The 17,198-nt window shown below is 37.9% G+C and overlaps 1 protein-coding gene across 2 annotated transcripts in view; it reads right to left on the minus strand.

The window, feature by feature from the left end:
* Window positions 1-3,056: 3,056 nt before the first annotated feature.
* The window catches only part of ESCO2 (establishment of sister chromatid cohesion N-acetyltransferase 2), a 31,859-nt gene continuing 17,717 nt past the window's right edge, over window positions 3,057-17,198 (minus strand). For both annotated transcript variants that reach the window (XM_043983283.1, XM_043983284.1), the window contains exons 5-11: window positions 16,622-16,679; window positions 12,562-12,706; window positions 11,002-11,133; window positions 8,220-8,309; window positions 7,604-7,744; window positions 5,157-5,338; window positions 3,057-4,056 (exon numbers count right to left, since the gene is read on the minus strand). In XM_043983283.1, the coding sequence (XP_043839218.1) occupies window positions 3,924-4,056; window positions 5,157-5,338; window positions 7,604-7,744; window positions 8,220-8,309; window positions 11,002-11,133; window positions 12,562-12,706; window positions 16,622-16,679 (881 nt within the window). In that variant the 3' untranslated portion in view covers window positions 3,057-3,923. The remainder of the gene's footprint in view (window positions 4,057-5,156; window positions 5,339-7,603; window positions 7,745-8,219; window positions 8,310-11,001; window positions 11,134-12,561; window positions 12,707-16,621; window positions 16,680-17,198) is intronic.

A 17,198-nucleotide genomic window follows, 5' to 3' on the forward strand; every position in this document is an offset into this window, starting at 1 on the left:
GCTTAAAAATTTCTGCCAGTTTTCCGGTTTTCTAGAGCAAGATTCCATTCCCTTCAGAAGTGTTTCTCTAGCATCTTTTAATCTTTGGAAATCCCTATCATCATTATAATTCCACTCTGGATCCTTTAGAGGCCATTCCACATCGGCCTTACCTTTCGCAACAAGGGCATTTCCTGCTGAGATAATATCTGTAATCTCAGTTGGGGACAGTAAAGTTTCCAAAAGGCAAGTAACATCAGCCCAACTGGGTTGATATGCATTAAATATAGTCCTTAACTGTGAAATTACAGTGTTTGGATTTTTCTCAAAACTAGGGATGATTGATTTCCATGCGCTCAAGTCACTTGGTCTAAAGGGGCTATATTTTCTGACTTGAATTGGCACTCCCTTCTTACTATGTTCTATAGCTTCCTGCAGAGGGAGTAGTTTCTGCTGATCTGATTCTGAACTTGGATCATCTCTAGTAGAAACAGCCATTTTGAGGTCTCTCTCCATATGTGAGAGTTTCCCCCACATCATAACAATGATAATAACAAAAACAATGATAATAACAAAAACAAAAAAAAAACAACAAAAAAAAATAAAATCCTTAGTCGTATGAACTATGGATGTGGTATTAAAAGGTATTTCAATTGCAGGCATAAAATTTCTACTTATATTAAACGTATTTTCCCAAAGATTCTCACGTATACTATTATACAAAAAACTTTTTGCTGCCTGAATGAGGAAAAAACCAATAATGTTATGAAGGACCATTGAATAAACTATTCCTCTAAGTCGGGATGTTATGCTGTCCCAATACATTCCGATGAGAAAAATCAAAGGGATGGTAGAATATTCGAGCATCTTGCCCTTTAAACTGGGCTGGCTTTTCTGTTTAAAGCAAGACTTTTAGAGGCTTAAAGTCTTTAAGGGAGATTAGACAAAGGGAAAGTCCGCGGGGGGGGGGGGGGGGGGGGGTATTTGGAAAATCCACCGAATTAGCCGGCTTATGGCCAAACTAGGGAGGGTGGGAGGGTCCTTAAGGTCCCTTCGTGGTCGCCAAACTGTGAGATTTAAAATTGGATATTAGATCATAAATCTCCCCTACTTAACCCTTCCCTTAATTCATCTCCCAGACTAGTAAATGGAAGAAGCTTCTGGTTTTCTAGATAGAGCCTTTATTGTATATAAGGTGTTGTTGATTAGAAGGATAGGAAAACAGAAATACAGTACAAATCGTCTTAAATCTAGGCTGTCTATATTCCTTATAAAAACTCACCAAACCGATTTAGGCCACCTTTGGAGTGAGTCAGACCGTCTGTGCCGCGCCGCCCGGAGTCCCGCCAAGCCGGCAAAAAAAGGCTACTCCCGTTCTCTCCACCCCGGAAGTCAAAAAAACCCGGCAGGCAGTCTGACATGCGCAGCAGGCGCACTGTACCTGGCAGGCAGTCTGACATGCGCAGCAGGCGGACTGTACCCGGCAGGCAGTCTGACATGCGCAGCAGGCAGACTGTTCATCTCCTCCCCAAAAGGGTGGTCCTTGAAAAACTGGCGTCTTTCACTTATCCTAACCGACTGTTAAAAACTTTCATATTTTACCACATGTCTATTTATCAGTTCTTTCTCTCGATGTATATAGCATCTTTTTTCATATGTCCTTTTATAGTTCCATATAGTTCTTAAAACATTGCTGTTAATGTACAAAATGTTCTCTTGGTTCTGCTCACTTCAGTCTTCATTATTTCGTGGAAGTCCTTCCATGTTGTTCTAAAATCATTGAGCTCATCATTTCATATAGCAGTCGTATTCTATCACAATCATGCCACAACTTGTTCAAACATTCCTCAACTGATGGGCATCCCTGCAATGTTCAGTTCTTTGCTACCACAAAGAGTTGCTATAAACATTTTAGAACATGAGTTCTTTTCTTTTTTCCCTAAATATCTTCAGAAATAGATCAAGTAGTGGTATTGCTGGGTCAGTTTAGGTAGTTTAATAATTCTTTGAGCATAATTAGATTGTTCTCCAAAATTATTGGATCAGTTCACAATTCCACCAACAATGAATTAGCGTCCTAATTTTTGCACATCCCCTCCAACATTTGTCACTTTCCTCTTCTATCATTTTAGCCAATCTGGTAGATGTAAAATATCTCAAGGCTATTTTAATTTGCATTTCTCTAATCAATAATAATTTAGAGCATTTTTCCATGATTATAAAATGGTTTTGATTTCAACAGAAAACTGCATGTTTATAGCGTTTGACCATTTATCAATTGGGAAATGACTTGTATTCTTATATCAGTTTTTTTAATATATTTTCAACATATGACCTTTATCTGATAAACTCGATAAATTGTTCCCCCAATTTTCTACTTTCCTTTTAATCTTGGTTACATTGCTGTCTAGAATGGCTGGACCAGTTTAGTGATCCACCAATAGTACATGAGGACACTTTTCCCACAAGCCCTCCATTATCTGTCACTTTACTCTTTTTTAACTTTGTCATTCTGAGGGATGTGCAGAACCTCAGAGTTGTTTCTAATTATTCTCACTAGAATTTTCAAGCATTAGCTGGATGACCATTTATTATGTTGTAGAAAGGAAATCTTGTTCCAGGACAGGTTTGTGGTCCTTTTCCAACTCTGAGAATTTCTGTGGTTACCTATATCACAGAATCTTGTATGCTCTTCAGAAAATCTCAAAGTTGAAGTACCCCTTCTAACCTAGCCCCCTAAATATTCCCTTCTATGACATAACTAACAAATGGGCTTTTGCTTGAAGAGTTCTGAGTGGAAACCTACCTCCCAAAGCACCCTGTTCTATTTTTGTGTTTCCAGCAAAGAGGTACATGTGAGTGTCTCCCATGCTTTTTGACTTGGAAAATCCTTAAGGTTGCATTTTGTTCTACTTATTAAATTAACAACTGTTATTCCAGTTGGAAACTTAAAAATTTCTTTAAGTGGTAGCATCATGAAGAACATACAAAGAAAGAAAGAATTAAATACAATTTTAAATGATCATATTAATGAACCACTATAACATCAACAAAACTTTTATTTTAATTAAATGTACTTTAACAAGCCATTTCTAAATGTCAGTGCAGAAAACACCAAAATTCACCTAGAAAAGACAGATCTATTTACACCCTTTCATTTCCTCTAGAGCATCATAATTCCACCTGAAGAGATACTGAAAAAATATTTTTTAAAATTAAAAAACTTTAAAAAAAGAGATACTGAAATATGAAATCTTGTAATGTACATTTCCCCAGTTTTAATTAGATGCCTAAGAATTAAGGTGCTTTAAAAAAAAGAATGAAATTTCAAGTTGTCTTAAGCTTAACATCAATGGTATTAAATAACAATGACAGTAGCACAATAAAAGCTGTCAAATTTTCACTTGACTAAAATTATCTGTGGAAATTACAATATTGCAGCTACTAACCAGGGTTAAACTTGATGAACCAATTCAACAAACATTTGGTTCATTTCAGAGTTTTCAATAGCATTTGAGCATCTAAAAAAGTGGCAATTGTTTAATATTGACCTAGAAGATATTAGAAATTTGAAACATAATTTAATGAATTAACACAATATAAAAGTTCTCTCAATATAACAAACTGATATGCTCTAGTCAAGTAGCTATAATGTATACTGAAAATTAATCCCTCGATGCTAGAGACTAGGTACTATAGAAAACCAGATGCTTTGCCAACTTACTCTCTGAATCAGAAGGCAAGGGAGATAATTTGTTTTCTACAACCATAGCCATACACAAAAACTGATAAACCAGAGAGTAAGTCAGCCTGTAACAGAAGTTTTTAATAATTTGGATCTTAAGGAAAAAAGGACAAATTTGTTCTGATTTGCCAAGTTAATAAACATATAAAACTTCTAGATATAGATAGGTTTTAGTATTTCTGGGTATAGCTAAATTTGTCTAACTAATAAAGTTATATACAAGGAAGTTGGGAGTGTTGCAGTATTTGGTTGCAAATAATTTGCCATCTGGTGTTGGGTCAGAAAAGGCTATTTCATCAGTCCTTAGAAAGCAGCCAAACATGAAGCAATTCCTAAAATAGAGAGAAGGAAAAAAAAAAGGTGTTAATGGAAACAGCTGACAATATTTAACAAACACTAAAGGAAATTATTTCAGCAGATCACAAAATCAGTTGGAAGGCATATGAGCAACCATCTAGCCTAACCTTCCCCTTTATGGAAATCACCTCTACAACATCTTCACAAGTAGCTGTCCACTTCTAGGACATCTAGTGAGGAGGACCCCCTCCTGAGAGAACCCATTTCCCTTCTGAATAGCTGTAATTGTTACATTCTTCTTAGCTCTGAAGTTGGCTTGATAAGAAATGGAATTAACAGGCCTATAGCAGAATTTGGATAATCTGAAGAAATAGGAACCCACTGAATTGCATGAGCAGTTCAAACCCCCAAATATTTCAAACAATTTTAACCTAATTTCAACATCTTCAAGTTAAAGTTCATTACTAGAGTAAAACTAATTTGAATTATATATCCCTATTGCATTATTTCGATCCTTCCTCTGTCAAAGCAATTGATAGCAGGACAATGACCACAAATGAGACAGAAGGAAGGGCAAAATGAGTGACCTGAATAAATCATAGAAAGCATATAATGACTTCCTAATAGAACTGACTGTATTTCATTGGCTATGTAATTGGTGGGGGGGGGGGGGGAGGGAGAGGGTGGTTGAATTCATCTCCATCAATTAATACTTGCTGAGAATGTACTTGGCATTATGTTAAAGCCTTTCCATTTTTTATATATGGAAAGCCAATTCGAATTAAATCTAGGTATCCCTTCATTTGTAGACTGTATACATTTCAGTCAAAGAGCAAAGCAAGAATATTCCTGGGGACCAGGCTGTGTTTTTGATTCCTGGGGCTCTGTCTGTGGTTGTCAGTAGGGTGTGCTTTAAGAAGGCTTCACAAATAACACAAAGCCCATAAAACCAAACACAATCCAGTCAGGCATCAGCTTTTCTGGTGTCCTTGGCTTAGCTGGGAGTTGGGGGCAGACCTGACACCTTGATAGCATTTACAAAGTGGAGTCTGAAGTGAAAGAGGGCCTGGGGAAAATTCCCCTGAATCCAACTGCATCTCTGCTCCCCTTCCAACCTCTTCTCTCCCTTCCTTACCGGACAGTATCAACTAATCGACGAGCAATGCCCTTTCTTCTCATCAGGCTAAAGACCCAGATCCGACTGATCCCACAGAGTGCTGGTTCTGGGGTACTGGAACATTGCCAGGCTCGCTGGTTGAAAAACGTTTGTTGGTTTGGAGAGTCTGGACTAGCTGGTTCAGTTAGGACACGAAAGGCCTGTGATATACAGATTTTTTTTTTTTATAGCTAATGATGCAATGAGCAGAATATTTCTTAGAATAATAATGATTATGAGAATGAGCATTTATAAAGCACTTTGAGATTTGCTAAGAGCTATACAATTATTATCTAATTTGATTCAAACAGCAACCCTGGGAGCTAAGTGTTATTATCCTTATTTTACAGATGAGGAAACTGAGGCAGAGAGAGGTGAAGTGACTTGCCCACAGTCACACAGCTCATTAAATGTTTGAGGTCAGATCTGAACTTGGGTCTTCCTGATTCTAAGTCCTTTGGCATTCTGGCCACTTCTCCAAATAGCAGCTTCATTTCTTTCTTTCTTAAAATGAGAAGGTCCAGGATCAATCTTATCACAAAAGCTGTTGCCCCCACTGGTTATATGAAAACTGGGGCTTTTTGTTCCAATCCCAAAACAAATGATTTAAAGTTGTCAGCTAATGACTACATCAAGGTTAATGCTAAGGGAAAAAAAAGCTGCAAGGCTGCTATATTCCATATTACTGAATGTCCTATGGTAAAACTGATTCAGTTGTTTTTTCTCATGAAAAGAGCCCCCTAAATAATTGTTTCTGTAAAATCAGAACCTCAATTTTCATAAAAGGTGATACCTATTATACTTTCTTCTAATACTCTTTGAGAGGATAAAAAAGGAATATGGATTAATCAGCTACATTCCACTGCTCCCTTTTATCAGAAACACTAATCACCATTCAGATATGAAAACGTCAAAACTGGGAATGTTCCTTAAAATTTCCACTGTCAAAAAGAAGTCTATTTTTCGCTCTGATCCTTTGTGAGCAGGTAGGGGTATAACATGAGAACAGAGAAGGAAGCAAGAGGGTAGTGAACAAAATGATTAAAATCACATGTATTCGTGTCTCTCTACAGAAAAGGACTATATATTTATGTATAAATTAAGTGTATACAAAAATATATAAAATAAGTATGTATATAAATAAGTATATATGCATTTACTTATCTTTAAGTGTGTATGTATGCACATACTTCAATTTATTTTTTTTCTTCAAATAATACATATCAAAGAAAAATTACATGTATATTTCCTTCAAATTGTGTATGTCTATAGATATACTTTGAGGACACACACCTGTGGAGTTACAGGTGAGAGTTGAGAGCCAGGTGGCCACCAAAGATGGATAAGCAGCCCTGAAAAGAGCTGGGCAAGTCCTCCCAGCACAGGTGCTATGATCAAAGATTGGAAAGTCCCATACATGGTAAAATATTCATAGAAGTATTTTCAGTAATTGGCAGAGAAGCAGACACGAGTAGATGAGCACAGATTAGGGCCTGGATAAAAAAATTGTGGTACATAAATGTAGGGAAATAATTGTGTTATAAATAATGAACATGAAGACTACAGTGAAGCAAAGAAGACTTATAGGAACCAATAGCAGGATGAAGTAAGTAGAAAGGGGAAAATGACATACACAATGATGACAATATTCTAAGAAGAAAGAACAACATAAAAAAGAAACTGAAGGGTATGTGTCTTAGTGAGCAAATGGCCTTGGATAAGAGTAGAAAAAGAAATACAGCTCCCTCTCTTCTCTGCAGAGGTGAAATATTGTATGCACCTTGGACTAAGCTATACCACTGCTAGGCCTCTATCCCAAAGAGATTAAAAAGAGAACCAAGGAAGCACAGGACATTCCAGGAATGGGGCATAGACAGGGCAAAACATGGAGAAGAGATGAAATGTATCTTCTTCTTCATGCATTCAAGAAGCCTGGAAAAGTAGAAGCCAGGCATTGAAAAGTTTTAAATGCCAAACAGAGGCATTTGTATCTGGCTCTAGATGGAACTGAAAGTCACTGGAGTTTATGAACTAGTAGATTGATGTGGTCAAATCTGTGCTTTAGGAAAATCACTTTGGATGGATTATAGGAGAGACTTTTGGCCAGAAGACCAACACAACATAATTACTAACAATGCGTGAAAAGTTTTGGTAGGTTATAAATTAGGGTTATCTTCAGTAGTAATGATGCCAAAGCTTAATCAGACTTTAGACAACTATTTTTATATTTAATTTCACAAACATTATTGTGAGGGGCAGCTAGCTAGGTGGCACAGTAGATAAGAGCACACCAGCCTTGGAGTCAGAAGGACCTGAGTTCAAACCCAGCCTCAGCCACTTACTAGCTGTGTGACCCTGGGCAGGTCACTTAACTGACTGCCCCACCTCCAAATAATATTGTAAATTTAAAAGATAAACATACATACCTGTTTGATTGGCTCAGCTATTAAACATCCAATTACCTTCCTTTCAGATATATAGAGGAAGGTTTTGATTTTGCCGGGACAGTTTGGGATAACTTGCTTAAATCCCAGTTCATTATCTACAAGTTCACAGACTTCTTCTGCCTATTGAGAGTTGTTAGACCAAGAGGAGTCAAGTTACTATTATTCTTGTTAACTTTAAGAGCAGAATAAAAATGTGAGATATACACAAAAGTGATTCTTAGAAATAAAGAAAAATTTAAAAAAAAAAATCAATGTGGTTTTCCTTGTCTCCACTCCTGAATGTAACAAAACATGTAAAGGAAGGAATGAAATTCTCTTGGCTAGTCACTCAACATTCTCTGCATATCATTATCTCAAAATGGGAAGCGTTACTTTTTAATAACTGAGAGTCTGAGAAGCAAAGAAGCACAGCTGAACTTCATGGGCTTCCTTTGTTGGTCTCCTTAGTTATGTTTTACAGACCTCAGTGTAGACTGGCATCCTTACATGTCACTGAGCACAGCCATCATTTTACATTTAGAAAATAAAGTTGGGTAATACCGTCTTCTTGAAAAAAAAAAAAGAGTAAAGGGATTTAGAAAGTCGAACTTTATACCTTTCGAATGGCATATTTTGGGTCACCAGGAAGTACTAGTATAATTTTGCCATCCCAAAACTCTGCCACAATACGTTCTTTCTTCCAACACTGTCAAGAGAAAATGCCTAATTAGTGAAAAGCAAGATTAGTGATCAACGATCCTGTTTTCCATTTCATTAATAAGATGGTAAAATGAACCATTCCGGAATTTGTACATGATATTATCAAGAGGGCAAAAGTGATTACCCAAGAACAATTACAAAACTAGGGATGTTTATTGGAGCGTACACTCAGGACATGGTAAAAATCAGCAGCCCCAAGGTTCACTGCTGCTGGCCATTCAGTGGTGGTCTCATTCACCATAGCCAGCTCCTAGCTCGTTTACTTTAATCTGAGGCATGTTATAGGCTCCAGTAATAAAAGACTAGGGATAAATAGGATGTGCCCATAGTTCTAAGCTGGAATGCCCTACCTACCCCCTCCTCACAACTTTTGGGTTTTTATATCCTAAAGGAAAGTTGGATGGAAAAATACTTAGAATACTATAGTGATTATTATTATATATTCCGAAATACCTTAGATGGAAGCAGGGGTTGGGAAAAACTTGTATACTGTTTTTATTTCTAGAAGGGGGCTCTAAGAACTAAGACACTAATTCCTATCATAGTTGAATTTTGTTTTCCTGCTTGAGCTCCTACATATGGGAGAAGCAGTTTTCCACAAACGCCTTCCATTTTATGCCAAATTCTCCCCTTTGAAAGTTACCATTACAGGTGCATTTATCAACCACTCTATACCACTACCTGGCTGAGTTTAGAAAGGACACAACAAAAAGTACTTCCTCACACTCCAAAGGAAATCTTTCCTTCTTGTCTGGAGATGCTAAAGCAGTTTTCATCCTTCAACTCTCATATTGAACCATCCCTAATATGTAGGAGAGTTCAGTCTGTAAGAATTCTTAAACAGAAAAAAAAAGGGTAGTTAAGGAAAAGTAGGAAAAAGAGGGACATTGATAAAGTCCAGGAGAAATGACTATGTCAGGGTGGGAGTGGTTAGAAAAAGTAAAAGCAGTATATGAAAGAAATAAAGTGAGGGACAATGGGAAGGTAGGAAGTGACAATGAGAAGACAAAGGGCTCTGAATTATTAGAAAAGTGAGAAGGACTCTGTACCAACTCAACTGTATTTTTAGAGACAATGCCAGCAGTTGAGGCTCCAATATCTCCTACCTATTGTTCTTATGCTAGCTGGGCGAATTCTTACTACAAATCCATGCTGTCTTCTCCATTATTCTTAGGTTTTAAAGTCTTACAAATAGGGCTTTACAAGAAGCAACAAAGCACATAAAGATGCAAGTATTCTTTAAGAATCATAAGGAATGGTGAGCAGCTAGGTGGCGCAGTGGATAAAGCACCAGCCCTAGATTCAGGAGGACTTGTGTTCAAATCTGGGCTCAGACACTTGACACTTACTAGCTGTTTGACCCTGGGCAAGTCACTTAACCCTCACTGCCATCCCTCCAAATAATAGGGAATGCAAAGAGGTCAAAAACCAAAAAGTCTAATGTCCACCACCAATAACAGTCAGAATGGTACCTTTTATGTTATCGGAGGACTAGAAACAAAGTAGGTGCCAACTGAGGAGAATGGCTAAACAAACTGTAAGGGTACATGAATGTAAGGAAATATGACTGTGCTGTAGAAAGTGTAGAATTCTTTTTTTTTTTTTTGGTGAGGCAATTGGGGTTAAGTGACTTGCCCAGGGTCACACAGCTAGTAATCATTAAGTGTCTGAGGCCGAATTTGAACTCAGGTCCTCCTGAATCCAGGGCCGATGCTCTATCCACTGCGCCACCTAGCTGCCCTGAAAGTGTAGAATTCTTAATCAAGAATTCAAAGAGGTAGGAGAAGACAACAATATGGGGTAAGAATAAAAAACAACAAAAAATAAAATGAATAAAGTATAACCAAGCTTGGCCTCAAAGAAAGATAGGAAAATGTTTAACTCCTTTCCTTTGTCACAAAGGTGGAAAACACTGTATATGCTGGTAAGACTCAGTTGATGTGCTAACATTGCTAAACTGCTTTCCCCCCTTTCTTTTGTTATTCTTTGTTAGAAAGTCTGAGTCTTTGGGGTAGCTAGGTGGCACAGTGGATAAAGCACCGGCCCTGGATTCAGGAGTACCTGAGTTCAAGTCCGGCCTTAGAAACTTGACACTGGCTGTGTGACCGGGGGCAAGTCACTTAACCCCAACTGCCTCACCAAAAGAAAGGAAAGAAAGAAAGAAAGAGAGAGAGAGAGAGAGAGAGAGAGAGAGAGAGAGAGAGAGAGAGAGAGAGAGAGAGAGAAAGAGAAAGAAAGGAAGGAAGCAAAGATTTAGAAACTTAGAACATCATGGATTAAATTCTTTAGGAAGCCAGTGGGATGTGCTATAATGTTAAGCTGGCACCAAAGGGTCCAGGTAGATGCAATTATACTGGCATTTTGTATTATTATTCATATTGTTGCTAATAGTTATGAATAACACTGATAATTGTATTTCTAAAATACACCTCTACTTCAAGTATCTGGTACTTATACATCTGGTAGCCAGACTACTGTGAACCACAAAGTTAATGAAGAAGCCTCGGAATTCAAGTAAGTACCACTAAAGACAGCCAAGAATTGACTAAGTTGGTGGTTCTCAACATATTTTACTCTATGAACCACTTTTACAAAACATTTGTAACACAATGAACACTTATTTACTGCTTAGGGCACCATTAAAGAATGGTGGTGGTTAAAACCACCTTCTGCCTTACCATATATTTAATTCCTTCCAAGAATCTCTGGTGATAGTGGGCATGTTGTGCTTCATCCTCAGGGTTAGCTGCTGTATAGATCATGCCACAAGACTTGCATATGATGGCTCCAAAATGCTTCTGACCTGCATCCTATCATTAGAGGAAAGATAAAAATAGGGAAACTTTAGATATGGTTCCACAAGAGTACCTGTCCAAACTACTCTTAGGTTTCTACTACTCACCACCACTTAGAATGCCAAATAAAAGGATACAATGAAAACAGGAAATAGTCTAAGAGGGCATCTGAAATAAATGAAGGGCTATCATGGACAGGGATTCTGGGCAATTTGATTAAAAGATTAGGACTACTGAACCAAGAAAGAACATGACTAAAGTTCATAAAATTATGAATTGTATTGAGAATTAATATGAAGTATTTCAATAGCTTGAAGACAGGATTTTTAATCATTGTAGTTCCTTGTTCTTCTGTCATAGGCTGCAGCCTCTCTATGTTGAGGGTCTTCAATTCAACAAACAATGATTAAGTACTTAATATACACATGCAACTATGTCAGGCACTAGAGAAATAAAGCCAAAATATGAAACAGACCCTGTCCTCAAGTTATCATGTTCTATTCTGAGGCAGTATGGAATGGTAGAAAGAACAGTGGTTTTGGAATCAGAGGATCTGGGTTTGGATTCTGGTTTTGCCATTTATCATGAGTGTGACTTTGGACATATCATGTCCCCTTCTCAAAGTTATTTCATTTGTAGAATGAAGGGATTGGACTAGCAGATCTCTAAGTTCCCTTTCAGCTCCCGTAATCCAGAGTCTATTCATTAGTTGCCAAGCCTCCAAAATGAATGATCTTCTCCAAACTCAAACTTGTTCTATTCCAATGGTTCATAGCATAGAATTTTGGGAGGCTCTTCTAGTAGAATGAGCTCTGACAGGTTCTATCAAATTTGAAAGACCATAAATAATGGCCCAGGGATGATGTACATATCTCATAGGTGTTAATCTGTCACCTGAGAGTCAACCTGGATAAGATCTTAGGAGTTACTCTATTAGCTCTTGCTTTACATAGCAGTCTGTTTCAAAAGGTTACACAAAATATAAAAGATACAAGATGAAAAATTCAGCAATATAGATAGCTAAGCACACAGTTGATAGATCCATTGAGGAAAGTCAGGTGTTCGGGATAACTGATTTCAATTAGAGTCATGACAGACATCTGCCACATTTTCCAACAAACCGGTCCTTAGTGTCAGTGCCAAGACAGAGTTCTTATTAAATCTGACTGAAACATGATCCTTTACCCATCGTCGGAATTCAGTTATCCACATTCCACTACAAGACTAAGATTGTACTACTATGATTTTCCGTAAAACAACATAAACAGGCACATAAGACATTTGTTTGTTCTGCTGACAAAGTGGATGTAACCATTAGATTCTAACAAAAACTGGCAATCTATATAGTAAGCATAGTGTGAAGTCTATTAGACAGGGTGGAGTATACTTATCCTCTGGACTGCAGAGAACAGACACTATAGACTTTCCTTTGAATTTACTCACAATAACAAACTGGTCTTTCAAGTCTTTGTTTAATTCTCTGGTGTTTTTGTTAGCCTTTGGTGCTTGAAGCTCTTTCAAGACATTGGAAGACTCGATAGTTGTGCCAGATCCTAAAGACGATGTTTCTTCCAGAAAAACTGAAGAACTTAGAATAGAAACACATCCACGTGAGCTTCAGGTTTAGTTAACGTTATGTTATTTGGTAAGAAAATTAAAATGTCAGAATATGAATTCAAAATGAAGAAAAATTAGTAATGTATGTGCACTGGTGACTGAAAAACATGAAAACATCACATTCTTTGGCTTTATTAATGCAAAAAGCAGCATTTTCCAACCTCCATATTATCATGCTTTGAGGCACTGTGAAGATACCCCTAGTGTGGTCACAGGAAGTCACTGACCTTTAATTTCTAAGCTGTCGACATACTCTTATAAAAAATAAAATTTCACACAATAATGCCAACGTCTTGGACTTCTTTACTACTTCTCAACAACCTTCTAACTGTGGGTAGCTCCTACAGTTTTGTCCTTTGCTCTTCAATCTTTATACTTTCCTTTTCATAACTTCAATAAGTACATGATTCTAAAAGCTATACTTGCTGGCTGACCTGAACTTTAGCTAGTTTCCCATTTCTCTGTACCTATTTCCCCTAGCATGGACAAACCTAGAACAAAAATCAAGGCACTTGTGCTCTCTGGGACAAGTTTGAAAATAGAAGACCTTTATGTAACTGGTTTTATATATGAGGTTGAGACTTCATTGCCACATTTGGACAACCTGACGTCAGAAAATAAAGACCCATGTGCCAGAGAGAACAGAATTTACTCTCTGTGCTTTAGGAAAGCTAGTCTCTTCATCTCTCTCCTCCCTCTATATTCAAAATGGCTCTTTCTCCGATAGGTGTGCCACTTTCAGTTTCCTAAGGAAGAAACTTTGGAGTGAGGTTTGAAAACTTTTCTTCACCAAACTGACACCAAGTATCTTTCTCCTTTTCTATTTCCATTGTTCCTACTCTAGTACAGGCCCTTATCACTTCACATTTCTAATAGCAGAATAGCCAAGGGCTTGTCTCCTTTAATCTAATCTCCCTGACCCTATATCTTGCCAGACTAATTTTTCTTTTCTTTTTTTGGCAGGGCAATGACGATTAAGTGACTTGCCCAGGGTCACACAGCTAGTAAGTGTCAAGTGTCTTAGGCCAGATTTGAACTCAGATCCTCCTGACTCAGGGCCAGTGCCTTATCCATTGTGCCACCTAGCTGCCCCCAGACTAATCTTCCTTTTTTTTTTTTTTGGGGGGGGGGGTTGTGTGTGGGGTTTTGGGTTTTTTTTTGGTGAGGCAATTGGGGTTAAGTGAGTTGCCCAGGGTCACACAGCTAGTAAGTGTTAAGTGTCTGAGGCTGGATTTGAACTCAGGTCCTCCTGACTCCAGGGCCAGTGCTCTATCCACTGCACCACCTAGCTGCCCTAATTTTTCTTAATAATGATTTCAACATGTCACTTTTTATGGGAAAACATAATCATTCCTGATGGCCTTCTGCTTCAAGTCCAAATTCATCTTTGTGGACATCAAAGCCTAAAGTAGAATCTAGCTTCTCTGTCCAACCTTATTTTTCATACTTCTCAACACTTACCCCTGAAATGATCAGTATTAATCCTTTATAATTTTCTTACTGATCCTATTTATAATTAATTATTTTTGTTCTGTAACTGCTTGTAATGGTTCAGAAATTCAGCTGGTCTGTAAAGGATTAACAACACTTAACTATTCTATTCTTGCCTCAGGGCATTTAGCTGAGGGGGGCGGGGGGAATATAGGGACATAAAGGAGTCAGTGGGGTCTAATATCTTTAGACTAGCCTTCGAGGATGCCTAGAGTTTGCTGTCCAAAAGGTCTGGGTGCTATTCTGTACCTAGAATCAAGCAACCAACACTTCTTTGTCCCAAGGAGTTGTTGCTAAGCCCCATTACCAAACTTCCAACTAATCATGTTGTTTTCTGCTCCTCAGTTCTGTAACCAGATCCTGTTGCCCTCAACCCTAGGATGTCACCTACTCTATGCTATACTCCCCAAAACCTATAAAAGGGGAGCTGTTTGCCTGCCAAGGGTCTCTGACCCTTTTGTTGGCAGGCAGCATGCCCTCGTTAATGTTCTTTTGCAAGGAAAATTGCCTCGGTTTACCCTTTTGTTAAGTTTCCCATCTCTTTAGAGCAGTGTCTTCACTGTTTCCCAGGGCAGTACGGTGGCAAAAGGGTTGGATCTGTAGTCAGAGGACCTGGGTCCAAATCCTATTCCTGCCATTACTTGGGTAACCACACATCCCTTCCCCTCTCTGGGCCTTAGTCTCCTCATTTGTAAAATGAGGAAGCTGAACTAGACGGCCTCTGTCTTCTCTCTCAGCCCAAGTGCATGACTGCACAGATAGCACTGCTCATTCCCACTCCTGTGCTTCCCCTAATGCTATTTTTCTTATCAGAAATGGTTTTCTGCATCCTGTGTGCCCGGTCATCCATTCCAATGGACACTGATTGAACTCTCCCTGTGTACAACCAATACCATATAATTTGGTATGTCACTGTAATCTATTAATTTTGTAAATGCTTATTAGTTATTTTCCTGCTAGATAAAGAAGAATCACCACTTGTGGTACACCAGAAAATGCAAGAGATCGGCAGTCAGGAGATTGGAGTCCTAGCCTCTCTTCAAAGTCACTAGTTATGTGCCTTAGAGACAGTTACTAGACTTTCCAAGACCTAAATATCCCAATTACAAGATAAAGGTATTGGACCAGATGATTTTTAACATCCCCTCCAGGTCTAAAAATGCTGTGATCCTGATTTCTTTTCCATCTTCCACAGTCCTGAGGAAGGGAGGAAAGCCCATAGCACTATCATCACCAGTAGTTATAATAGTTAGCATTTATAGAGGGCTTTAAGGCATATATCACTTTTTTTTTTTTTGCGGAGCAATGAGGGTTAAGTGACTTGCCCAAGGTCACACAGCTAGTAAGTATCAAGTGTCTGAAGCCAGATTTGAACTCAGGTACTCCTGAATCCAGGGCCAGTGCTTTATCCACTGTGCCACCTAGCTGCCCCCAAGGCATATATCACTTTTGCAAATCACATCTCATTCTGTTCTCACAACAATCTTTGGAGGCAGGTGCTACTATTATAATTTCCATTTCATGTAAGAAAAAACGGATGTTGATCAAAGTTAAGTGACGTGCCCAGGGTCACATGGCTAGTAAGGCTAGATTTGAACCTCCTGACTCCAGGTACCACTGCTGTTCTAACAGGAGGGAGAACAGTTCTTGAAGTTAGTTATTGTATAACAAGTCAGCCAGGTACTAGACAGAAACTAGAAGCTCTAAAGTCAAACTGGGAAGTCACAAAGTCATCTGCCAATTTTTATTCTTATATTAGAAGGTAAGGACCTAGTGAAATGATCAAGAAAAGTCAAGTTTAGTTATCCATTATTAGCAAGTGAATAACAACCATTTACAGACAACTTTCAATCCTAAACTGGCTTTCCTTTTATTACCAAGATGTCTCTTGGTCATCTTTTACTTTCCATCAGATAGCAGATTTATATGAAATAAAAATATTATTAGGAACAATTATGCAATACACAACTGATAAGAAAGGTACATTGCTGTAAAATATGTCAAGTAATATGTTCCAAAGTTACTTAGAATTAATTACATTGATATAATATTAATCAATACAAAAGTCATTGTAGTTAACTACTTACTTTATGCAAATAGGCTGACAGGATTAATGGATTTCCCTTTATTTCTAATAAAAGGGCAACAAAATTAAGAGTATATGAATTTCATCTCATGTTCCTAACTGCTGTTTCTGCTTTCAAGTGAGTTTACTAAGAAATATGTTATTCCCCAAATTAGACACCTTGAGACAGAGGGAAAGAAAGGACCCAAATTATTCATAAACTGGCTAAACTGCCAAGCAAATAACTGAAGGTTGGTACAATGATATTTAAAATTTCTTACTAATAAAAATTACTTAGGAATCATGATTATCTAATGAAAACAATCATACCTTTTTTGGTTGACTGAAGTTGTACTAAAGATGGGATAGGTGACAGATTCAGGAGATCCTGAAGGAGAAAAACACCAATAACTCACATTGTAAATGCAATTACTATATGATATCAGTCAAATCAAAGACTATTTTATCAGGTCAAAACTCAACTTCCACCCCACCTCTTGGGGAGGGGTGAGGGAAAGGAGTGAGAAAAATTTGGGACTATAAATTTTATAAAAACAAATGTTGAAAACTACCTCTACAGGTAACTAGAATAATAAAATACTTTTAAGATACACCCCTACCCCCCTCCCCAAACCCCCAAAACCTTATAAAGAACTATTAGGGAAAGCAAAAATGAAGAATGTCACAAATGTCTGATGGAAAAAGAGAAGCTGGCAATATGAGAGCAAGGAATTAATTATCAGCTCATACATTCCCTGGCTATCTTGTTATGAGGAAAGGAGGGAGGCTGCAACATACTGGTAGATCTCTCCCGTGAAAACACATAGGAGAATACGGACCAGATGTGCACAGGAGGATGTATGGATGTGTTGCAATTTGCATGAGAAGAGCAAATTTTCATATTGAG

The sequence above is a fragment of the Dromiciops gliroides genome, chromosome 2, assembly GCF_019393635.1.
Source record: "Dromiciops gliroides isolate mDroGli1 chromosome 2, mDroGli1.pri, whole genome shotgun sequence".
Taxonomy (NCBI): domain Eukaryota; kingdom Metazoa; phylum Chordata; class Mammalia; order Microbiotheria; family Microbiotheriidae; genus Dromiciops; species Dromiciops gliroides.